This window comes from Ambystoma mexicanum, chromosome 1p, assembly GCF_040938575.1.
Source record: "Ambystoma mexicanum isolate Mex_15411 chromosome 1p, UKY_AmexF1_1, whole genome shotgun sequence".
In the NCBI taxonomy this organism is placed as follows: domain Eukaryota; kingdom Metazoa; phylum Chordata; class Amphibia; order Caudata; family Ambystomatidae; genus Ambystoma; species Ambystoma mexicanum.
In genome coordinates this window covers 1286530175-1286556828 of record NC_090921.1, presented here as the reverse complement: position 1 = coordinate 1286556828, position 26654 = coordinate 1286530175, and the positions used below count along the sequence as shown (strand labels likewise).

The 26654-nt window shown below is 45.1% G+C and overlaps 1 protein-coding gene across 1 annotated transcript in view; it reads left to right on the top strand.

The window, feature by feature from the left end:
• The window catches only part of TSKS (testis specific serine kinase substrate), a 667857-nt gene that overhangs the window by 627606 nt on the left and 13597 nt on the right, over positions 1-26654 (top strand). Inside the window, exon 7 of the mRNA XM_069649410.1 lies at positions 23672-23821. Coding sequence (XP_069505511.1) covers positions 23672-23821 — 150 coding nt within the window. The remainder of the gene's footprint in view (positions 1-23671; positions 23822-26654) is intronic.

Here is a 26654-nt window from a genome sequence, read left to right as displayed (position 1 = left end):
AGGACAGCCCAGGACAGGGGTCGGAACCAGTGTCTATTCCCGTGAATCAGAGAGGACCCTACGTAGAAATGAGAGTCGGGAATGAGGAGCACCGCTTTCTTGTAGATACAGGAGCACAGAAGTGTTCAATAGACCATCACTTGGTTCCGGATATACCACTGTCAGGGCAAAAGAATATTTCCGTAGGGTTCGCAGGTACACCAGTCATAAACCCAGTGTCCAAACCAGTCCCAGTTACCATAGGACCATTTACTGAACATTGTCCTTTCCTTCTAACAGAAAATTGTGGAGAAAATGTGTTGGGATTAAATTTGTTAAAAAAAACTAGGTTCTGTTATACATTGCACAGCAGACGGAGTGTTTCTAACTATATGACCACACGATGCCCCTGTGTCAGAATTCATGTCTGAAGCGTTACCAGGGGAACTAAGTAAAGTATCAACCTGTATATGGGCAATACATGACAACAATGTGGGATGTTTAAAGATAGAGCCAGTAAAGATTATTTTGAAAGAAGGTGTTACCCTACCGCAAATACCCCAATACAAAATTTCAGTTGAAGGTGAGAAAGGATTGAAGAGTATTGTTACAGATTTGGTGAAATTAGGGGTAACCGAGGAAATCACAGGCAGTACATGCAACAGCCCGATTCTTCCGGTTTATAAAAAAGGAGGTAATGAGGTACCATACCGTTTTATAATTGATCTACGCGCATTGAATAAGGTAGTAGATCCGCAATTTCCTCTAGTGTCAGATGTTACTACAATATTGACAATGATACCTGTTTCAGCAGAATATTTTAGTGTAGTAGATTTGAAAAACGCATTCTTTAGTCTTCCAGTGGACAAGGACAGTAGATATTTGTTCGCGTTCACATTAGGAGGACGATCATTTACATTTACGCGGATTCCGCAAGGTTACACGGAAAGTCCAAGTATTTACAGTAGAGCTTTAAAAGAACAGCTAGACATGCTGGAATTACCCATGGGTTGTGTACTTTTTCAATCCATAGACGATCTATTGCTAGCTGCAGACACAGAGGAGATTTGTAAAGAAAACACTGTATTATTGCTGTCACACCTAGCGGCACATGACCATAAAGCTAGTTTGAAGAAATTTCAGTATAATCGAAAGGAGTTGGCTTATTTGGGCTACCTACTTTCGAAAGGAGGGCGAAGACTAACGCCAGAACGCATAGAAAGTATTTCTTCTATGCCTATTCCAAAGACACAAAAAGGAGTCAGAGCCATAATAGGCATGGCTTCATATTGCCGACAATGGATTGGTAATTTTGCGTTAATTGTGAAACCATTAGTGAATTTAACTAGAAAGGATGCGGTTATGCCTTTGCAGTGGGATGAGGAATGTCAGAAAGCATTTGATGGATTGAAAACTGCATTATGCTCGGCTCCAGTTTTGTGTACGCCAAACTATGAGAACATTTTTAGAGTATTTGTGTGTGAAAGTGAAGGAAGTGCATTGGCGGTTTTGACACAGGAACAAGGTGGAAGAAATAGGCTGTGCGGCTATTTTTCTTCTGCGTTGGACCCTGTAGCGCGTGCACTACCACAATGTTTGCGATTTGTCGCGGCGGCCGCTGCGTCAGTGAAACAAACAGAAGGGATGGTATTGGGGAACCCTTTAATTCTGATGGTGCCACATGCCATAGACGTTCTATTAAATAGGACACAGACGCAACACCTGACCTCTGCTAGATTGACAAGATATGAGATTATCTTGTTCGCGCCCCATATCCAAATTATGAGGTGTAGCGCTTTGAATCCTGCAGAATTAATGCCACTAACCATAAAAGAAATTGGGAAGAACGAATCACCCCCCCACGATTGCTTAATGGTCACTGAGGAAGAAACCAAGGGAAGAGTTGATTTAAGTGATATTTCACAGAAAGAGCCGGATGGAGAGTTATTTTGTGACGGCTCATGTTTTAAATTACCAGATGGCACGACAACTGCCGCATACGCTATCACTACCCTAGAGAGTGTTGTAGAAAGTAAAAGAATCCCCTATAATTCAGCACAAGCCATGGAAATAATAGCATTGACCAGAGCCTGCGAGATTTCTGAAAATTTGAATGTGAATATATATATACTGATAGTCAGTATGCTTTTGGAGTGGTTCATAATTTTGGTCGACTCTGGGCTGAGAGAGGGTTTCTGACATCACATGGCACCAGAATTCAACATGGCCCTTTGATTGTACGATTGCTGTCTGCACTCACGTTTCCAAAGCGCCTAGCAATAGTGAAATGCAAGGCACATAAAAAAGTAACATGCAAAGTAGGAGAGGGAAACGCGTTTGCAGACAGAATTGCGAAACAAACTGCCACTGATTTGACTACCAAGATGATGACGGTTCAGACAGAGGAAGTACCCTGTATGATAGAAGATGGAGTTGCGACTGTCAAAGAAATGCAGGCCGAGGCTACGGCCGATGAAATACAGGGATGGGCAGAGGGATCTGCTGAGTTGGATCTGGAGGGTTGTTGGGTGGCAAGGGAACTAGAAACTGGATGTTGCCAAATTCGTATGTGTCTGCAATGTTCACAATGGCCCACAGCCCTACGCACATCTGTGCGAAGAAAATAATACAGCACCTTTCTACAGTTTGGCAGAATGTAAACATAAAAAAGAATGCAGAGAGGTTGGTGTAGAACTGTATCACATGTTTGCAACACAATGTAGGGAAGGGAACGGTGACTCCAGTAGGCAGTTTTGGCCCACCCTCCATGCCATTTGAGGTAATTCATTTTGATTTCATAGAGATGGAGAGGTGCCAAAACTTGAAATACGTCTTGGTGGTGATCTGTGCATTCAGTAAGTGGGTGGAGGCATATCCTTTGAAAGACTGCACAGTAATGAGTACGGCAAAAGTAATGTTGAAGGAGTACTTTTCCAGATTTGGCTTGCCCCAAGTCCTATGGTCTGATAATGGACCACATTTTGTGAGTGCAGTGGTATTACAGATATGTGCTGGTCTCCAGATTGATAAGAGATTCCATAGTTCAAGGCATCCGAGTTCTGCTGGTCTTGTGGAGAGGCACAATGGGATTCTTAAATCAAAGATTAGCAAGATTTGTGCGGGAAGCAAGTTCAGTAGGGTGGATGCATTACCAATAGCACTATTATGCATGCGTACGTCTGTACAGGCTAAAACTGGGCTCTCCCCGTACGAAATCGTAATGGGGAGGCCGGCAAATCTTTGGTGTGAACCTCATCCAAAACGACTTAGTGAGATAGAACATCCTGTGCTTAGTACTTATTGAGGCCTTTTAATGCAGAAATTGCGTTTGATTCATCAGCAGGTGCAGGAGGCATTACCAGTGAGATACACCGGTCCGGGACACGCGCTGGAGCCAGGAGACTGGGTGCTGCTAAAGAACTTTAAAAGAAAGTCATCATTAGCACCCAGGTGGCGCTGCCCCATCAAGTACTTTTGGCAATGCAGACGGCAATACGGGTGGATGAAAGGAAGTCGTGGATCCGTGCCACCCATGCCAAGAATATTCAAACTGCACTGCAAGACTTGCCTGACACTGATGACCGGAAAGAGACAGCGGTCCCAGAAACGAAAGAAACTGTTGCCAGTAAGCAGCCACCTAATCTGACAAAACGAGAAGTGAAACTCGAAACAAAGCCTGAGACGATTGCCAAAAAGGGGGAAGGGCAAAGAGTGCCCCAACGTTGCCCAGCAGAATCGACATCACTACTGACCGACGCGAAATCTGCCTTGTAGATACCAGCAAAACCAAATCGTGTACCCCTTTGGCGCCCACCAGCACTTGCCAGCACACAAAAAAACGGATCTGCATCATTGGCGCGGTGCACACCAGCAGTAGCGCCACAGGCTGACTTCAAGCCTGAATCTGGAAGTGCACCGGCACTGTTCACGGATCATACGATACCAGGAGCAAGGCGATACAACCTGCGGCTTCGGAAGACAAAGTGATCCGCAGTTCTTTTTGGTATTTATGTCAACCTCTGGTTCAGCTCATGGACGGAACCAGAGGTGTAGAGAGAAGCGTGAGAATTGTGCAAGTCGGACAATTCAAGACTCGCGGCTCCTCGGTGCGATCATAAAAAGTACATGTGTCCTGAACCAGAACGGACAAACTGGGCGCACATGGTACTATGGCAAGTGAGATAACTGATTAAAAGTACATGTGACCTGAACCAGAGCGGACAAGCTGGGCGCACATGATACTAAGGCGATAAGATAACTGATCAAAGGACCTCTCAGCAGTATAAGAAGGGACAAGTGATCTCGCCTAAAAACGAATAATCGAATCCAGGCTTAAAAGGACAGGCAGAACTGAACTGTGACAATTCCATTGACCTTATTAACATCAGAGCAAGCGCGACGAAGAGAGATATCCACAACGAACTGTGATAAAAAAGAAGAAGGACGATGAGAAACATGCCGGGACCGGTTCCAGCCTCCTCCTGCACCACCACCGCTGAGAATGGGTCAGTTATAAAGACTATAAGCTTAAGAAAAACGCACGGTAAAACAAATTGTATGCTGGTACTAACGATAATAATGTGCTTTATGAGCGTGGTAGCACCAATATCGACAGCCCTAATATTATGGTGGGTAGAAACAATACACCCATTAGAAATGTTTTTACCAATAAGTAATATATCCACTACTGAAAGCCCGGTTCAGGTGATCACTTATACCCTACCCCCAATGGAAGAAAAACACAGGGAAGGTTTTGGAAATAACACCTTATTGCTGATAATGAACATGACACATGCAATCCTGAAGAAAACAAACTGATGGGTATGTGCCCATTTACCACAGCATGCCGGGAAAGCAATAGGGTGGTATGTGCAGCCATTACCATTAAGTTCTGCATGTAGTGCATCTTCAGGTGCAATGTTCTATGGGAAATGGAATGAGAGTAATACGGGTCAATTAGACTAAACCAACATGAATGAGTTTGAGGATATAATAATGAAGCCTGTGGGTTGTTCCATTTTCCATAAAGCACAAGTAATAGCCCCAGAGCCCACGAGGAAAAGTACACGAAAGATAACACGACAAAATAGATGAGATAGATTGTCCCCACCAGAAAAAACATATGTAATGACATTTCGTGTAAGAACAGAAGGGGACAAATATGCAATTCCCCCCATTTTACACTGTGAATTATAGCCCAAGAACTGTCCCTTTTTGTCTAAAAAAGAAAGGCTCTTTTTCAGTCGGAACATATGCTGGTTGTATGAATACAGTGGTACTAAAATGGGAAATAGAACCAGTATAAGTAGGTGATCCAGTTTATTTTATATGTGGAGAGAAAGCATACCCTTGGTTGCCCAGAAACTGGGGAGGTACATGTTACCTAGGGCTACTGTTCCCAGGAGTATTCCTCTTAGAAACAGCAGCCATGGCCAGATTATCCAGAACTAGAGTCAAAAGGACTGACAAAGGTGTTTGAATAGCAACTGATGTAGCGAAATCATTCATTCCATTCTTAGGGCAGATAGTGAACTCCTATAATATAAGGCAACTGTCCAGAATCCTAAAGAATACAATAAACACAACAACAGATATATTATTTAACATGACGTTGGAAGAAAGAGGAATCAGGTTAATGACGCTGCAAAATAGAATGGCTCTCGATGTGATCCTGGTTGATCGTGGGGGAATTTGCAAAATAGTGGGATCAGCATGTTGCGTTTATGTCAATGACTATTCCCCCACGATCTTTGAAGCAATAAAGAAAATGCACGTTCTAAGCTCTGAACTCCCTAATGGAGAAGGGAGCTGGGGAATAGGATCTTGGTTTTGGGGAATACTACGATCTTGGGGATGGAAGTTGATCTCAATATTAGTAGTGGTGTTCGGAATATTCCTAACCTGCTGTTGTTGTATACATTGTTTACCCATAGTTTGCGCTGAGGTAACTGAGGGATGTACAGAAGGATGCATGCATATGATAACATAGAAAAAACAACCTCATGATCAAACTAGCCCAGACCCAAATGAGATGAGAGCAGTAAAAGAGTTGATGGCAATAGATATTGATGAAGACAATGATGTCCACGATAGCATGCAAGACTCAGACATAAGTACTTCAGATTCATCATCACTAGAGGAAGTTTCAATAAATAGATGAGACGTTTGGCATACGGCCAAAGGAGGGTTTGTCAGTCTAGAAATACAGATACCTCTACTTTGAAACCGCAAACGCATTTTGGTGGCCGTGGGCCAACCGTCTCATGCACGCTATGACAAAATATAGGTTTTCGAGTTTGCCAATGAACAGCCATTTTGATGTAACAAGAATCGCCATTTTGTTTTCTAACCATTGCTCATTGCTTTCTGTTCCTATTGCTTCGCAGTATATTTTCCGCTTACACTGCTCGACTGTGAAACATTGTTGTCTGTATATGAAAAGGACAAGGCCGCAGGGCCGTGAGGATAACAAGAGTTCGCTGAAACACAAATGTGGGCAGCGCCAGGAAGAATGCCCGGCTCCCTCCCGAATGTAGCCTTGAAGCAGAGCTGCAGGGCATTTAATCATTTCACAGCTGCCAGCCAGTCTCGTTATATGGTAGAATATGTTAGAATAATACCGCTAAAGGCTTGAATTATGCTTTTCTTACGGCCCCCCTTTGCTGAGCCCGCTAGAGCATGTCGGCTCCCAGGACGCGAATAGCACCTGATAGAGAGCAAGGTCCGGAATGCAACTCCCCCCGTATGTAGTTCGCTTCCAAGAACAGAATCGCTGTGTTCTATTCAATAACTGAAAGATGCCTTCGCACTCACAAATTGCAAATTGTTACTAGAATAGATGTTTGAAGGTGTCATAGTGGTCGGAGATGTCCATCATCACACCAAGTTCAAAGAAACCCAATAAATGGGGGTGTTAAACATGTCATAGCTGATCGTTCGATATGCATTTTGTATATATGTAACTGATGTACGTAATTCAGGCTCTTGCGTCCCTCGAGGTCTAGAGATACACGTCGCGGGGCGTGAGACCGAGTTGGCCAACTGAGACTTTTGCTTTGCAATAAAGCCCTAGCTTTGGGAATACAACCTCGTGTCTGGCGTCTCTATCGTGTGTGGTGACTCGCCTTGTTTCCATAGATGTCAGGGTACCTCTCACCTCCAGGGTCCCAGAGTTTTTTGGGCACGCCATGGTGAAGTGAAGAGTTCCGCTGTGGAGAGGATCATGAGTTAAATTGACCCAAGATGAATGGACCCTCTTCAACAAAATGGTGCCTGTTGCGGCATCGGAGTGCGCTGTTGGAGACGACTTGCTGGATTACAGGTTCTGCAGGTTGGTATGGATCTGAGAGAGCTGCCTGAGCGGACCTGAGCACTCCCGGCAGGGAGGCGGCTAGACGAGTCCCTAAACCGACTGGGAAGCTTCGGTCTCCTGGGTGGGTGTTGCATACAGCGGGGCTCCAGTGAAACAGCCCTTTCAACGGGGTGTTGGAGGATCAGTGACCGAGGCTCCTCAGCGTCGCTGATGAAACCAGCTGAGCCGTGATCGGAGGCCCTGAGCCCCCATGGTGAGGCTCTGATGAGAGGCGCTGTGTAATGTAATACCGGCGGATGCAAGGCGGCAAGTCCCTATAGATCATTCACCTCCATGATAAGGGAGCCGGGCTGCAAGTATACAATCCCATGTAGCATTTATAGTGGTATTGGGGGCATGTGACACTGTGTGTGGTACCTTAGCACTACTTGTAGTGTTGTGAATGAAGCTGGGTCCTTTTGTGGGCATATCTATTCACTTGTCTTCATTCTGCGCTGCACGCCACACAGATCTGGGGGTGAAGGATAACACTAAGGCAAGAGCAAGAAGTGAAGGAGAAACTGAAGTTCCCTTACATCAGTCAGTGCAAAGAGCTTTGGAGAACAATGGAGTCTGCTGATCTTGTTCAAATAGTTTACCGTGATCTGGACTTGAAGCCTCTTGAGAAACTTTCCAATGAAGTTAAGAGACTGGAAGCTGCCACGCCTTGCAGCAGCGCTGCCAAACACTGTCTCTCTGTGGGCACATCTCACACTTGAACACAGTGTTCCTTTCTCCTTTTTTGACTGAATCTGCCTTTCCTTCAGAAAAACAAACCACTGACTGGCCTTGTGTAGAGGCCCGAGTTGATTGATTGATTGATTGATTGATTGATTGATATTTTATTTCCAGCGCGCTCGTACACAAGTGTTTCAGAGTGCGACAAGGCAAGGGAGGGGAACAGGGGAGAACAAAACAGTGATCTTACTAGGCCCAGTGACATTAAGAACTCGCAAGTGCATGGGAGAGGGAGGAGGGGAAAAGTGCAATCGGGGGAAAAGGGGAATCGGCTATTCTTTCCTGGTAAATTTGTCTTGGGTGAGAATTGCTGGGCCCATGTGAATTTCAAGTGCTGCTTTTTCTATTCTGATCTAGCCAATATTCACTGCTTTCTGGGCCAAAAGTGATGTTGGTGGACAAGGTGCAGGGATCGAAACAAGGTTTTGCTTAGAAGGAGCTAAATACATCTCCAGGGTATCCGGCATCCTTCAGTAGGCAGGAGATACCTTAGTGAACCCGAAACTACAATATGGCATGCCGCAAATTTAACACCCACATGAGATGCAGACTATACCTTTTTGTCAATTTTCTATGACCTATTATGCTCTAAATTTCTTCTAAGTGGGCCTAATCCTCACATTCCTAAATTCAGTGTTATTGGGACTAAGCACTCTGCCTCCTTCATGAGGCCTTCACCAGAGAGGAAATCTACTACCTAAAAGCATCTTTGACTTAAGATCCTAAGGCCTTCACTCACAGCATCTGTGCATCTGCCCCGTTGGAAGGAGGGCCTGACTGGCCGTACGCCCCTCAAGGTTCTGGAAAAGACACTGAGTGATCCTGTCTATCGTCATCTGTCTGCTGCTAGGCTGCCTGGTGAGTTCTCTGTTCTCCCTCCCCTCTTTCTTTCCATCTCTCTGCTTTCTCCCTCCGTCCATGGTGCTCTCTATCTCACCTACTGCTACTGTATCACCTATCCTATCTCTTTCTCGAAGCCTGGTAGGAAAATGTTCAAAAAGGATCTCCTGGTCTCCAATCCAGGCCTTCCCATTGCCAACACCTACGCCAACGCTTCTTCCAAGCAGACTTTCACCGACATCCTCGTTGTCGCTCCATCCCCGGATCTATGGACTCCACATATGGTCTCTGTCCTCTCTCATTCTCCACGTGTCCCATTAATGGAGGCACCAGATAGGAAGTACTCTTGGCAGGCTTTTCATCCTCCAGGTGCATCATTAATGTCTATCATAATGGCACTGTCATAGCACAGGGCTCTCAACCCAAACTCCTCCTTCTTGATAGGCATCTTCCGTCTCTCATCAACTTCCTCCCTTCTTCCGCCCACCCTGCTCTTTCTCCACCTCTGATGGGCGTACCATGTCCTTGTACCCCGCCCCGAAGACCTTTGAAGGTGGTCACCAGGTCCACCTAGCGACCCTTAACTCTTGCTCTGCCGTCAAACACGCTTCTGATATCTGTCTCCTTCTCGAAGACTTTGACCCTGACGTTCTCGCCCTCACTAAGACGTGGTTCACTGCCAGCTCTTCCACTGCTTTTGACACATTCCTGCCTGAGGGTTACAAGATCCTCTCGAAGCCCAGGCCTAACCGGTCTGGAGGCAGAGTAGCCTTGAGCGTCCCTGACTGAATCCCTGGCACTATCATTCCCACTCAGTCCTACTGCTTCTTTGAATGCCTCGTCTGCAGGCTTGACATCTCTCCAACCCTTTTGCTGACTCTTACCACCATCTACGGGACCCCTGATCTGGTCGCCCTCTTCCTTTCTGAGTGGTCTGACCTTGCCTCTACCTCCAAACTTCAATATTCACCTTGACTTTTCCGAGATGGCCACTGGACTCTTCGGCAGCCTCTGCAACGTTCTTTCCCTCACCATTCATCCCTCTGGTATCCGATGCACTCTGCTTGACATACCATGGATGCTCTCACCTCCTCAGACATTTCTATCTCCAACCTTCTCACTACACCTCTTCTTCAGGTCTGACCATTCACTCCTGTCTTCTCATCTGGATCTCTTAGGCCCCCCTGCTAAGCCACTGCCTGTTACCTTCTCCATCATTTCACTGATGAAGTGAGTGTCATTTGCTGTCATTGCTGCCACATTTATTCCCCCTCCCACTTCTGCCACGGGCGCCCACACTGGCTCTGCCCTTGCAAATCTTCACCTTTCTATCACCAAGACCCTGGATAGCCTTGCCCCTGTCATGAGGATCCGAATGAACCTGCCTTCAAGCATAACGCCTGGTATGATTCCAACCTAGCCCCTCTGAAATGCAAGTGCAGAGTGGCTGAGCGGAAGTGGCGGGCATCAGACGTATCCTCTGACAAACTGGCCTGTCACCTGCTCCAAAGGCAATACAGACTCTCCATTTGCTCGAAGAAGAGGGCTCCCCTACAAGCCCGTATCTCCAGGGCCACCAACAACTCTGGCGAACTGTTTAAAATGTGCAAGGAACTCACTAATCCTTCTGCAGTCCCCACATCTCCCCTGCCATCCCTACCCCTTTGCACCTCTCTGGCCATCCACTTCCTTTCCAAAACCCAGGACATTCTGTCCTCACCCTCCTCTATCCCTCTCCCTCATCCCTCCCCAGCTGTCATGTCTCCCTTGTCTCCCCTTCCCTACTTCTCTCCCATAGCACCGGATGAGGTCTCTAGACCAGTCCTCTCTATGAAAGTCTCCCCCAAACAGATGCTCCCCTGCTCCTCTAGAACTATCAAGGAGAACATTGCCTGCCTTGTGCCTTCCCTGGCTGATTTCTGTAACCACTCCTTTGCCACTGACTTCTTCCCTCGACCACTCCCTTGTGCATCCCCTCCTTAAAAAGCCCTCTTCTGACCCCTACGGCCCTGCTAACTATCGCCCTATCTCCATTACACCTTTCCTGGGAAAACTCCTGAAGAAGCTTGCTATCTCCCAACTAACACATCATACTGAAACTGTCAGCTGTCTCCACAACCACCAGTCTGGCTTCACTTCAAAGCTGCCAGAGGCACGGAAACTGCTCTACTGAACACCTGTGATGACTTGCTCTCTAATCTTGACGTGCACTTTCCTTCCATTCATATCCTATTGGATCTTTCCTCTGCCTTCGACACAGTCAATCATGCAACCCTGACAAATCTGCTCCGTGACACACTTGGCATCACAAACCTGGCAATGGACCTCTTGACCTCCTTCCTCTCCAACCAACCTTCCCAGGTTCAACTGGGCCCTTTTCTCTCCCCTATCACACCCTTCACCTACGGCGTCCCACAAGGCTCTATCCTCTCACCGTGGCTTTTCAACATCTACATTGCCCCCTTGGCCCACTTGATCTCTTCATTTTCTCCTCACTTCCAGTGTTATGCAGACGACACGCAGCTATCCTTCAAGCTTCCATCCCCTTCTTCCTCCCTCATCCCTGACTGACTGCCATTCAGCCATGGTGCACTTACAATGACCTCTGCCTTAATACCAGTAAGATTGAGATCTGTTTCATTGGGACCCCAGCTCCCACCTTCCCTCCCTCCCTTTTTCCCTCCCTCTGGCTGCCCTATATGGGTCCCCTGTCCTCACCCTCTTGTGAGGCCAAAAACCTTGGTGTCATCTTTGAATCCTCTCTTTCATTCTCGCCTCACATCACAGACCTTGCCAAGACGGCCCACTATCAGCTGCACCTCCTCAGAGGTTTTCCTCCTTTCCTCACCTTTCCCCAAAAACTCAATGTCTCCAGAGATCTGGTCCTCTCTAGGCTTGACTACTGTAACAGCCTCTTCCTCAATCTTCCTTGTTTCGCCCTTCGTCCCCTTTAACTAATCCAGAATAGGACTGCAAGACTTATTCTTGGCCTCAAGCCCAGGAACCACATCTCTCCAGCCCTAATTCCTCTGCACTTGCTCCCAGTTGCTGCTAGGATCAAATTCAAGACCCTCTGCATCGTCCACAAGGCTTTCTGGGGCCTGGGACCCCGCTACATCGAACTCTCTCTCCCTAAATAGCTCCATGCTAGAGCTCTTCGTTCTGCTAGGTCCAACTCTCTGCGAATCAGATGCTTCTCTAAGCAAAGAGTGGGGGGTAGATGACTCTCCTGTGCAGGAGCCTCCCTCTGGAATGGTCTCCCTGCCTGTCTCCGGTTCGAGCCGAATCTCCTTAAGTTCCAGAATCTTCTCAACACCCTCCTTCTCTCCTCCTTCTCTCTTCCTCTCCCCTGCTAACACCTCTTCTTCTGCCTCAGTGACTGGCTGCCTGGTTCCCTCTGAGTACTAAAGGGCCCCATGTCCCCCTCCCAGTCCACCTCTCCCTTCCCTTCACTTACCTGCAATCCCTGGCACTTGCCCTCTGGCCTCCCCTTGGGACTTGCACATCGCTCCTTCACCCTTTTCCCTTCCCACCTTAGCACTTAATTTTTGCGTGGACCAGCACTCCCTCTATTCCCCTCGCTTGCACTTCTTGTTCTGCACTTGCACGATCCAAATGTCACAAGGCCTAGTAGGACCGTTATTGTATCTTTCTCCCTTGTCCCATCTCCCCTTTTTGTCTTGCAGTTCCTTGAAACACCACTTGTTGTATAGATGCCTTCTCAGCATTGATTGATGAGAGACTTGATGAGGTTGTTTGGAATCTTCCCAAAGATTCTAAACTGCCTTTCATCCTGAACCAAGATCAAGAAGGTCATAGCTAACCTTGGTTCCTGTGCAGAGTTTTCGCTCAAGAAGAAAGTACATAAACAGAATAGTCCAGCACATCCAAAATTAGCAAGAGAGACTTTGGGAAGCTAAGCTAAGTAAACTGTGGAAATGCATCAGCACTGAAAAGTTGTGAATAGTTAAATGAACAGTTGGAAGAATTCTCTGGAAGGATCAGGATGTTGCAGAACTGAATCAGAAATTAACTTTTCTTTTAAAAGTCTAAAAGCATCTTCAGCCTCTTGATTCCAAAGGAACTTAACTCCTTTCTTCAAAAGTTTAGTAATGTGTGGTATAATTAGAGAAAAACCTTCGATAAATCTTCTGTAAAAATTGGCAAAACCCCTAAAACTTTGTATCTCCTTCACCCGAGTAGGGGTTGGCCAATCTTTAACCACTTGAACCTTTTTACCGTCCATTTCCAAACCTTGAGGAGAGATTACAAAACCGAGAACTTCTGCAAAAAGATGATGTTCTCTTAATTTCTCCAGCACCATTCTAACATGTTTCTGATGTGTAATTTCATCCTGAGAGAAGATTAAAATAGCATCAATATAAACTACAACAAAGATATCTAAAATCTCCCTCAGAATGTCATTAATGAAGAATTGGAATGCTGCAGGGCATTGCATAATCCAAACAGCATAACTTGATACTCAAATAACCCAAACCTGGTTTTAAAAGCAGTCTTCCATTCATCTTCTTGCTTCACCCTAAGCCCAACGTAAGTCTAGCTTTGAAAAAATTGTTGCTCCTTGAATCCTATCTAACATTTCAGGAATTAGAGGCAAAGGATATCGGTTCTTGACTGTGACTTTATTTAAGGATTGATAATCAATGCAAGTTCTCAATTTGCCATCCTTCTGGGGACAAAGAAAAAAAATGAAGCTGCTGGAGACTGCGAGTGTCTAATGAACCCCTAGGCTAAATTCTTCGCAAGATATTCCTTAAGGTTTTCATTCTCGTTAAGGAGTACACCCTACTACTGGACAACAAGGCACCATCAACTAAATCAATTTTACAGTCATAAGACCTATGTGGCGGCAACTCGCTAGCCTCTGCTTCATTTAACACATCTTCAAAACCACAATCAATTTCTGGCAGAACCCCTCAAACCGCACAAATAGAATGACTCCATCCCCCTTTATAGGCCAATGCCACAATTATATCCCCACGTTCATTACACTCACCTTTACAGCTCTCAAAATTCGAACATTACTCTTTACAGAACTCTGATTTGAATTCCACTACTCTCCTACACCAGTCAATAACAGGATTGTCAGACGTTAGCCAAGGCATCCCCATAATAATTTGTAACTGAGGTGCATCAATCAGTTCAAAGACAGTTGGCCTCATCACAAGTCTGGCGGTAACCATGCTGGTAAAACCGGCAGGTTGCCACCGGACTTGCAAATTTTACTGGTGCCTGGCTTGCCGGAAAAACCAGGTTTTTACCACGCAGGCATTCCGGGAAGTCAGGCGGCGGTAATTGGGACTCAATGGGAATGGGGACCACGGAAGCACCGGCACTGTTAATAAAGGTGCCAGTGCTTCCGTGAAACTCTGGGGGCGGGTGCCACTCTGCTCTGGCGGGTGGGACGGCACCCACCAGCAGAGTCGTATTGTATCGGTCTGGTAACAACGGTCAGGTAGGTTTACCGGCACCATTGTTACCAGATCCGCATAGTTAGAATGATGCCCCTAGTTTTCCACATGATTCCCACCATAAGAATCTCCAGAGGGGCGGTTTCATGTGTGATGGGTCCTGGGGTCAAACTGGAACCATCCACCGCCTTTACCTGACCAACCATCTATTTCTGAACTAAAGGAATTCCCAAAGATTTAGCAATCCCCCAATCTACGAAATTGCCTGTAGCACCTGAATCAATTGTGGCTGGACCTGATCCTTTTAAATTACCCAAACAATGCAAGGATACAGTTACTGTAAAAGGTGGAACCGCAGCCTGAAGAATATTTGTGACCTGGTGTACTCTTTGCTCTGATTTGCTTCCAGACGATTGAATCTTCTTGGGAGTATAGGGACAATTTCCCCAAAATATTCCACTCCTACCACAGTACAAACATAGATTATTTGTCCTACGTCTATCCTTTTCTTCCTTAGACAATGGAACCCGAATTCTACTCCCTTGAACTGCCAACTTATTCTTCTCCTCCTTGATCTCCGAATCTGCCCATGATTTATCAAATCACTGGGGAATCCTACCATCTCCCAACCCCCTCCTATGCTCGTTCTTCCTTTCTCCCAGATGAATATCTAATTGCATTACGAGATTTACAAAGAAAGTGTAACTCACACTGAGTTAACAATATTTGAAACCTCTTCGGGTCACCACCAAATGCTCTGGAGGAGCTAACGGCACTGTAGCTGAAAAAATCCCAACCCCCCTGAAGCTCCTCTGACACCCTCCAAACCTCCCCTTGCATCCTCCCTAAGCAACACTGGTGGCTGTTCACCTCATACTCTGAATGAAGGACTTTTTTTCCCTCAACTTTTCAACCCTCTTGCTTAATTTTTCATTTTCCTGATGAGTAACTCTCAACTCATCCCTCAACTCTCTTATCAAATTTCCTAACACTGCCATAATGACAAGTAAGAGATTTAGCAGCTACGTCAAATTACACACATATTTGATCTTTCATTCTGTCAGGTCCTGGTTACCTTGTCCGCGGAAGCTGCTGAACCCCAGAGACCCTCTGAAGTGTTCAATCAACTACTGATCTAACTTACAGCAGAAATCAAATTACCCTGAGGGAAAGAGGAAGTGGATAAAATAAAAAAAAGAACAGACTTCAGTCTTCGACTTGGCTGCTAGCAGCTGAAAATCTGCAGAGGGCGAGAAAATGGGAACAAATTACTACACCCCCTGACACTCTGACGCTTCCATTCTACCACAAAGTTAAATAGATACCTGTATTTCGTCCTCGAAGAGTAGAGAGGAAATCTCCTACATCCAAATGCTTATGTGGAAGACATCAAAATTATCTTCACCTACTTTTAAAACACCTTCCTTAAATTAAAAATATGAAAACTACATGAAAGGTATATTTTACATTGCTGTAATAGGCGGAAGACTGATTTAGCATCAATCTGACATAGTTCTCAGAAATAAACTAACATTTTCACTTTGTGTTGCAATTGAAACGTTTAGTTCTCCTGCGCTGGCTTTGTCTTGTTCCCAACTTAGTTCTCACGAAATATGCTCTACATTGAAATCGTTTCTGTGCAGGTTAAACTGTTGCTCTGGCAATTTACAAAAAATTAGAGAAAAAATCAGGGGACACTAATCTCTCGCGCATGTCCAATGTTGTTCTGTCCCCATCAGACACTACTTTCCTTCAGGCAAGACGCAAAAAGGGTTTCGAGAGAATTCACTAGTTTCAGTGGTCTATGTTAATGACGCCTTGAAACTTCACACGCAATGTATCTTGAAGCTGCACAGTTTTAGAATAAAGGTTCCTCAGAGAAAACATTATGTGCGGTGCCCTAATTACCGAAGATAAAAACAACCTTATTAACTAGGTAACGTTAAGAAATTGTTCAACATAAATTTCAGCACTGACTTTCACAACTTGTCGTTGTTTTACGCTGCGCTCTCACCAAGATTACGCCTTGTCATGTCCCACCATGACTTCACTAGACACAGGTTTGTCATTGTAAGATGTTTTCACTATGTAAAAAGGCATAAAAACCTGAGCTGCTTGAACACAGGACCTTCCTGTTCTAGGTTAGACAATGAAATGCAGTTGGAAACAAACAAACAGGACCAATGTTCCAATTGTCCTCCAATAAGCTGTCCTGTTAATTTTCTCCAATCAGCTTCTTTAACCTTTCAGCCATGATGGCTTGGGCAATCCTCTATCTGACAGCCAACTAGTTAAAGCCTGAAACAATGATAAAACTCTCCCTCAAATAAACCCCAACCAAAATAACAATGATCCCAGTTCCTCTTAAGGCCCAACCTGCCACATTGTGCATGCGATCGTGAGCCAGGGAACGGAACCTCAATGGTTTCAAGGAGCGCGTTTGGGCAACAGAGTGAAGCGTTTTCACAGGAGCGGGTTGCATGGCGAAAGTGCTTTTGTAGAGGAAATAAAGGGAAGGAATTTCCTGCGCCACAAAAGAGATAGAGACACTTTAAAGAAAGACAAAATTCGAGACAAATGTTTAACATAATTCACAATACAGCATGACCCAAGAAGTATTGAGAAACTGGTTGTCTTTAAAAAGAAGAAACATTATTCAAAAAGCTTATAAAAGAAGTCCTGAGAAATGAGTTGAGCAAAGATAGGGATCAAGTCATCAGCAGCAGCAAACCAACAATTAGTGGAGTAAAAGAGTAAAGTTACTCAGAAAAAAAGGACATTTACAAGCGAACATCAGCAGTGTAATACAGAGATTGCTAGAGAGTAGTGGTACAAGCAACAGTCGTGGATGTTTCTCCAGATGGAAGCTTCAGCAAGAAGAATTTGATCATTAGACTTCCAGCTACCGGCAAAGGCACCAGGTACAGTGAAGAGCAAAACATATACCCTGAGTTACCTTGAGTTTAGTGATGTGAGGATTTCAGTCTAATTGTAGATTTCATCTACAGCCTCCGCAGGATTTGTAGCTGGGACCCGACATGTGGCCAAGAAGAAAAAAGTGCTCTACAATGTTGATAGGACTTTATTTTTCCATTAACTGTGCTACTTCATTCTTCAGTGTTGCTACCAGCTAGATTGATAGAAATGTACCAGCAGACCTTCCTGTTCTCTATGGTGGATGCTGTGAAGACCTTCATACTACAGAGGAAGAGTGAGGTTCGTGGTGAAACCTCTGTTAGTTCAAATGGGATCATGCCACTAGTGTACGATCGTTGATAATGACATTTGGGCGAAAAGGGACTTTGATAGTTTGCTTAGTGGTTAGGGTCTGCACTTTTAGTTACTGGATAATTCACCTTTCATGGTGTCATAGGTGGTGTGATAGGCTTTTGCACATGATGGCCTATTATTCTAAAGTGCTCCCCGAGTAAATAAATGGAGGGGAAGTGATTTGACTTTCTTTTCATCTTCAGTTTAGTTAATACAGATACACTTTCATTCCCTTCCACAAAATCCCTCCATCTCATTAATCCCTTACTGGTCGAGAGAGGACTTGGAAGTCTACATTTGAGCGTCAAACCTATTGCGGAGTACAAACTGGAAATTCATGTGATGTTAATGTGGGGTGGGCCCATTCCATGCACAGTGTGCCATTGTAGATGTTACTGTTGCCATTTATTGCTTTTGTATGTTGCTCAATTGCTTTTTTCAATAAAAAATATTTGGAAAAAGAAAATCAGTGATCAGGTGCCAGTTTCCCCTTTGCTAATCCCTACTGGGTCACTTGCTGCTTCTGCCATGTTCTTCTAAAGTTCGGGTCTATATCTATGGGCTGCGCAAAAAAGGTTGCACCCATGATTGCAGCACAAAAGGCTGCAATTCAGCAGGTGCAACCTTTTGTGTATGGCCGTCCATGTCAGGGGTTCGCCCTGAACCTCCATCTGCTACCCGGCACCATGCGCACTCTCCCCCACATATCTGATGCGGCTCCAGCCTCTGGCTGCCTGCTTCTATCCTTCTTGGGCACTTTGTGTGCCACAGCACCAGAAGCCCGGGGCACAGCACGGCACACATTTGTGAGAACATTGTGTGGCACGGGTTTCCACCAATGCGGCACACAGACTACATACAACATGTACGCATCACTTCTCACTGAAATTTAACTTCACTTCCTTCTCTTCCCACCTGAACCTGTTCCCCCGTACATCTTGTAAAAGTCACTACTACCGGCTATCTTCATGCTTTAATGTTGTCAATGATGCAGGTGCCCCTGTAGTCAGTCAAAATTGGAGGTCGCCATCCTCCGCTATCGTTCCCAGAACTTGTAGCCTGCTCCACTCCTCCTGCTATGTTTGGGGATAATTGTGAGAGTTTGTTGGTGTAGCTGGGTTCATTGTCTCAATGATGCTTCTGGGGGTGACCTTTCCCTGTCCTAGTGCACTTATATGTCATCGCCACCTGAGATGTCCAAGTCACGCTGACTTCTGGCAGTTTAACCTTTCTTACACTGGAGCCCAATATTTTCATCATGCCTTCCCCTACCACATCTGCATTCGCTAGCTCTTTGATCTTATGTTCTCTATTGTTTGAACCGTCTACTATCCTCTGTGCCCAATCATGGTTCTGGGTTTCAGGTGTCCTGACCACCCGCCGCTCATTTCCTTCTACTCGCAGCATTTCAGGGATGGATCCATCGCCCACCCTCTCTATCCCCCACAATGGACACACCCATTTGATGATATTTTGGACCACCTGAAAGAGCTCCTTTGAGTACCACTGAGTTGTGAAACAATTACTTATATACTGTCAAGAAACAATTCCATGTGTCCAGCAATATAGCCTTCCAAGTACTTATTACACCTCAATGCAGAACACAAGTAAAATAATACAAATAAGACTGACAAAAATAAAATCACTGGAAATAACTACCTATACACGTGCTTGACTTATGACCTTAACAGCGAGACGGTCTCACACATGGCGCTACCTATTTGGGATCGTGCCCCGTGAAAGGTCATAGATTCGGCCATCTGATTTTCCTTTGTGTGACTTACTTGTGCTCTGCATTCATTGAGTTGTGCATTTAATGTTTTAAATATGAAGAGCAATTGAAGTGTTTATTGATACAGCGCACAACACAAATGTATTTATCTCTTCATAGTGTCTATGTAGGAGTTATTTCACAGCTTTGTGGTTCTCCTTTCACCAGCTTCAGAAGTCTAAATCCTGAGCCCTCCCTGCTTGCATTCAAACCTGTGGTCTATGGCTTGCTCACACATGTCTGCAGCAGGTCTGTTGGCCCTTAGTTGTCTTACGAAAGAACAATAGGAAGGAACTCTATATTGATCATCGGACTCCAATCAGATAGTTGGCCACCAGATCTAACCTACCTATTTAGGGTCACTTTTGTATCCATGTTATATCAATTATGCACAATGCTCTTCACCGCGCATTCCTTTGTTAGCACATTTGCTAGCACCAGGCCTGGACCATAGTGCACCATAAAAAGCAGACGTTTTGATTTGAAGATCAGTTTTGCCACACATTTCTAGAGCGCTAGCTGCCTTAAGATGTAGTCCAGCCTCATGTAAGGAGGCCAAAATTGGACCTATTCTTTAAAAGGGTCAAAAGGTGGCCCGGCAGTCTACTGTCCTATCTCCCTATCAAGCAGGCACGCTAACATTTATGGGAGAGTCTTCCAGAGACGGGCCAGTAAGTGGGTGGAAATGAATAATATTGTCTGCCTTTGCCAGTTAGGCTTTCAGAAAGGGATGGATGCAGCTGCCCAGTGGGTAACCCTTAGCCATTTAATCCAAAAGACATGCAAAGTTAGAGGGGAAATATATTTTTCGTTTTTTTGGACTGTAAATATAAGTAAGGCATTTGGCCTAGTAGCAAGCACCAGACTCTGGGAATCCCTTAGTAATTTAATCATACAACAGGGACTTTTATTGTGCACAATGGACCTTTATGACGGTAGTAGCGCCCAGATTTAGTAGGAGAGAAAATGCTACTGTTGGCTTCCCAGGAACCTGTGAGGTTTGGCAAGAGTGCGTTTTGGCACCACTTTTGTTCATTTTGTACATACATTGGATGGAAAGCTGTTTGGTAAGGGAGACTTCTGATGTGCTAAAAAAACGCAGACAGGCCAACTCCACTACATTACTTTTCTTTGCTGCTGACCACAAGATATTGTTGGCCAACACAGAGCGGGTCTTAATCAGCCTTTTGTGGGGACTCAGTCTTTTTTGCAATGCACAAGAGCTCGAAATTCATTCAAATAAATCAAAGGGGATGTTTTGTGGGTGCTCAACAATCTACGAAGTTAAAATTCATGGTAACAAAGTAAATCTGAGGTAGGTTAGACCTAGATTATTTGAGGATTTGTTTTTCTTCCAATTACCGTGGGCCCGGCCCCACACATGGCTATGGCGAAAAGTAGGTTAAACCAATCCATGGCGGTATTTTATCATTGCAGCATAGGCTAGGTGGGGCTTTAGTTAAATCTGCACTACGGGTATGCAAAGCAACATCTGGGCCCAGCTGGCATAAAGAGCCACAGCACGGATGTTTTGTATTAGTAAGAGTTTCACGAGTTCAGAACATGCTTTTTTGAATACATGGTTGGATGTACCAGAGGCGGCAACTAATTCAAGTGTTTACCAGGAACTTTATCTGGAAATCACAGAGAACAAGCTCCTGCTTAGACCACTGAAAGTTTGGGTTGATACTAGGCCTTTTCTGCTATTCTTCCCAGTATTTGAGTAAGAGGTGGGTATTTCTGATGATTAGGGACGTGGGCCAAGGAAATGATAGACAAGATTTGGCCTCCTTATCAACCTTGACCCAAAAAAATGATAAACATAGAGAAACATTGATAACATTTATAAGGGTCGCATTACTCCACAGAAACTGCTAAATTGGATTTGATGATTTTACACATTTCTTTTGTAATGATGTTTTAGTGTTATCTCACGCGTACACATTGCTACTCATCATAACCTACTGGGATTGTTAGCTCATCTTGGAAAACAATACTCTGTACAATGAAAAGTTTTGATGTGCTTATGTTTTTAAACAATGCTGTGATTTTTATGGTTTCACACATTATAATGTTGCTTTCATGGTGTGTAGTTCCCCGAAATAAGATGTAGGATGATGAAATGCTAGCACCAGCACAACCGCGAAGGCGGTACCCCCTACATAATATCCCCACCAAGAAATATTGCCGTAGATATGGCCGTTTGGGTCGCCACAGGTGATTTTTTTGGGGGGGATATTATGTGGGAGTGGGGGTTTCGGGGTGTCCCCCCGCACATTAAAAAATGATGCTGAGTTTGCGGGGGTGTCCCCCGCAGGATCCATGTGTGAATTTCGCCGCAAAAATATGGCAATATTTTTGCATCGCGATATTTTTGTGGTGGAATTAACACATGGAACCGCGAAGGCTACCGGTGATCAGACATTTGCAGCGTGTTGAGTAGTGAAGTAGGAACATCTGCTGACCATGCATTGGTGCCTTTCCACGCACACCCATGTGTGATGAGAGCGTGTCCCCCGTCATACTGCTGAATCTCCCATGCATGTTTGAGCATCTGGAGCCTTTGCATGCGTGCCAAACTAGCACATGGGCTAAAGAATTATGCGCTGTTCTTTGTGCAGTGCCTACTCTTTATGTAATTTGCCCTCTCTGTGTCATGGTAATATTTCCATTATAAAGTGCTTCCAATTAGCAATGCCATAGTTCAAGCTGGATTTTGAAATAGACTCTACAGTGTCACTTTGAAGGATAATTACAAAGGGGTGTTCAGATTAGCATTTGGTATAAGCGACGAAAAGCATTATCTTTATGTACCTTCATTTTTTCAAACTGCGGACTATTTGTGCATATTGTACCTACTCTACAGATAGTCCATCAACCCCCAATCAAACCCTTGCCAACTGTTTTTAGAATATTTGTCAAGGATTGTGTCACCCGCTGTCACAAAGGGCTTAGCGCAGGCCAAGGCAATACCAGGAATCCAGCCGTGGGGAAGACAGCATTAGACTAGTCATGCTTAAAATGATGTTATAGTGCACAGGAAGCCATGAACTCTTTGGATAGCACCATAGATTAGCCTCAGAAAAATAGACCATCACAACCTCAATGTCCACCCCTGGACGTGTCATGATGGCAGCTTTAGTTTAAGCACTCTCCCATTTAAGAGACTGTTCTTCAGCAGACCATTCATGAACTGCAGAAGTCAGAAGTCAGGCTCTGGAAGTGATCCATAACTCAGTCAGGATTATTTGGGCCTTGCAGCCGATCAGGAACAGTAGGCTTCCTCGCCCACTCTTGAAATAAGCAACCCTTCCTGGAAGCCACTCCAAACCTTTGGACCAAATAAAAATGTATGTGGCATGACCCGTGGGCAGGACACCTAACTGGCAGAAAAGGCACTAGGTATAAAAATCTTCCAGTTGATAGACATCTGTCTGTCCAAACTCACAGACTGATTCCAGCCCAGACTAAGCGGAGAACCACCCTACAATGGCGATGGAGGCGAAGAAGAAGGAAGTATTGCAACATGGCTTCCTTATTCCTGCAACGCCTTTTACATTGCCATACGTCTCAAATCAAATGCGCTTGGCGGGTGTCACCTGTCATGAAGTCAGTTCCCTCACCCACCAAGCCCCTTACCATAGACGTCAATGGGTTCCCACCCACTAAAATACCCAAAATCCTCTGTTATGGGCAGCCCTGGCGACTGAAAATGTTGAGAGGTATCCTTTGCCTGCCCGTCCCCTGGCAGGAAGAAAGTGCAGGCCCACTTTGATGAGCTGGATTCCTTTACAGACAGCTGGCTAGAGAAAAGGCCACATTATGAAACATAGCAGACAACTTGGAACAGTAAACAAACCTCTGAAGTCATATTAAACGTGTATGAAGTTGAAACTGCACACGTCAATCATGAAAGTGCACTTGAATGCTGCATCCCCTGGAGTAAATGCCACCCCTACAACCATGATGTCTACACCTACAGATCCACTGGATTCCAGCACCAGATGGCCCCCTAATACTGCAGCCACTATGCCCCTAATACTGCAGCCACTATGTGGATCACATTGCAGGGTGGGTGACTGGAAGCCTAAATCCCGGAAGTTGAGTAGTAAAATGTGCATGTGGTACGAGTTTTGGGTTTGTGGAAGCTATGCAGCTAGTTGTAGGTGTGTTGTAACAATGTTACTAGCTGGAAGGTGTGATGTGCAAGGTTGTAATTTTGCTTCCAGCCGACTAGCTGGTGGTTGTCTTGTTGTAGCCGATTATGGATTTCCAAATTTCCCATTGCAGTTTAAAGAGAATTACCCTGTCCCTCAGTCAGTTACGGACAGACATGGATGGCCTTTCCCAAGTCAAGCCGCTGTTGGAAGAGCTCTCCAGATTGTCCCTGCTGAAGCTCCCAGAAGAATCGGTCTTACCAGGTTTCACCCGATACTCCAGGTAAAAAATACAAAATTGTGGGTTAACATCTCTAGAAGGGGGGCACACTTTGATAAGAAGAGGAACTAGTTCTCAATGTGTAGGTCAAATGTTATTCATAATGGGCGTCAAGGAAGACAAGCACAGTGACAAGCTCTCCTGTTTACCTGTATGGCAGGCTGCACACGGCTCTCAGATAGGTGTGAACATCAAAGTCAAAAGTTATGTACATGGTGCTAAACATCCAGCTACTAAGCAATAGCAACCTGAGCATCTTTCTGGATTGAAGAATTGAGATTTTAAAACTCTTCTGAACAATATGAAGTCATTTGCAGTCAAGGTGACTTTACAATCGATAATACCAAAAGGCCCACACATGGTATGTGGTCATTTCATCTAAAACATTACCATCGAACGCCATTCCATCGACAAAATTGCATTGAAAAAATATGCATCAAATGCATTTTTTTTCAAGGTAAAGGGTTTAGTGTTATTTATAATGGGTTTTAAAGGGTTAAAAGCAGAGGCTTTGTGGGGGACACCCCCATTTTAAAAAAAGGAAAAAACATGCATTCAATGGTAATTTTTTCGATGCATCTTTTTAGATAGGAATAATTTGATGGTAAAAATTCGATGGAATGACCATAAACCCCACACATAGTTATGGATGGAGACTCACATCATTCCTTAGCTCCCAGAGTAAGGAGGGCAGTGTATTTTATGAATCCTAAAGGGGAGATGAGAGAAGCCATAAAAAGGGTCAAAAGAAGCATTCCCAGCTCGCTTAGCCGCATCAGAACCATCACCAATGAACACCCATTTGGATTGCAGGATGTCTTTTTGTTGGAATCTGGATCGTTGGGTTTTGTGACATCATACGCTAAATAGCCCATTTAAGGAGTGAAGAAGACAACTTTTCATGGACAGCAGCAGACCCTTAAGCCAAGGGCCCATCCCTCACATGAAATTTGGCAAGGTAGAAAAAACGCCCTGAATTAAAGAAGAGTAGGGTTATGAGATTTCAGGAATGGGTCTGCTGTTCGTGATCTAGTGTTGTACACTGTGTCGGCTTACAAACAAGTCCCCTTCTTGCTATTTACGGTCAGTCCAAAATAACTGACTGCCTCATTTCGGGTTTGGTGTTAAATTTGTGGTAAATCTGGTGATTTGTGGCCAAACTTGTTTACCGTTAACGTCACTCAGTCGCGGTGGATTTATTATCAGCAGTAATGCAGCGTAGCAAGTCTGCCAATGTTTGGCCTTAAAAAGTGGAGGATTTATCGCCAGCATCGCGCTTCAAGGTTGTAGTCTGAATTCAGCGGTTTGGTAAAATCAGTGGTAATACTGTTACCACCAAACAAAAAGTGGTTGGTAATGAACTGCCACCACTTTTTTTACTGCACCACTGAAGTCGTAACAAGGCCTTTGTTTTACTTCCCAGTTCTTTGTTGTATACAAATGAAGGATGCAAATGTGCTGCAGTCGACCAGGTGCCTGGCGGTTCAATAGAAGCAGCGCAAAGGCCATAACTCTGTTTTTTGGACAGTGAAAATGTTTTCTTTGTTGCCAGATATTGACATGAAATGCCCATGTTACTCACACCATTTGCAAAGCAGTGCCACATTAAGCTAAACTAGTTGCATTTTATGGAAGGTATTGGCAATTTGGCATCATTAACTTGGTATTAATCACATTACGGCCAGGAACGAATAACATTGTGGGATATTGCTGGAATACTAAAAAAGTTCTTGATACTAAAGCTGTAGAATTGCACCTTGGGGCTGGGGGCGGGGGGGCGCCAGCCAATTAGGAAGCCCTCTCTCCCCACCCCACTTCTCTCCTCACTCCTCCGCTCCTTGTTACACAATAGGTTCACAGGCGGTTGGCTAAGGGCGCCTTTGATTTAACAAAAAAAAGAAATCTTACTCCAGGACCAGAAAACAAGCTTTCTCTGCCTACGACCCAATACTATGGAACCTCCTCACCATCAGCATTAGATTCGCCGCCACGCTCCTACAATTCAGAAAAGAACTGAAGACCCACCTCTTCAAAGAATCTCTCCGCCTGAACACCTAGGCCATCACATCGCCTAGCTGCAGCTTTTCTCCAATTCTACCTGGAGCATGGCATACAAGCCCCTCCTGCAGCACACCGGACCGCAGGAGGAGGTCGATGCTAAAAGGGTCATTGAATCCTCTGAGCACAAGCTCCGATCCACTCGAAGATGGCTGCCTCACCTTGCCCTTTACCATTGAGACGGCTGAGGATACGGCTCGTGACGATCTACAACCTATACTGCATCTACGGCAGCTACTCGTGCCTCCTGGTTGGAGGATTCTGAAAGAAAATGCAGTATTGAGTTCATACCGGCAGGCTTGGTCGGGGTCCCCCAACAGATGGCCCCCATATAAGGCCCATGCCTGTCTGGGCCTGTCACGGCGCCTCAGAGCCACCTCATTTGTCTCTGTTATCTGCTCCGGTATTGATGTCTTTCGCCCTTCTCACTATACGATGCTCCCGTTACTTCCGAGCTGCTGCAATGGCTTCTCCTCCACACATTTTATGGTCAGGAGGCCTTGGCCCCGCCGATCCCTTGTCTGTTCTATCGATCTTTTCTCTCCTTCCTTCAGGCTACACTTGTATCCTTTTCTCTCCTTCCTTCTCGCTACACCTAGCATGCGGCCTATATGTCATCTGTAATCTGTCCCCGGAACTTTCACCTCTTCAGTCGTGAATTCTTCATCAGTGCCCCTCGGTTCAGATGGCCGCCTCCACACATTGTGGGGTGTCTCATCTCTCTCCTGCTATCCCCCACATATCTGCTTCACTTCTCTTCCCTGGGTGCAGCTGGGGC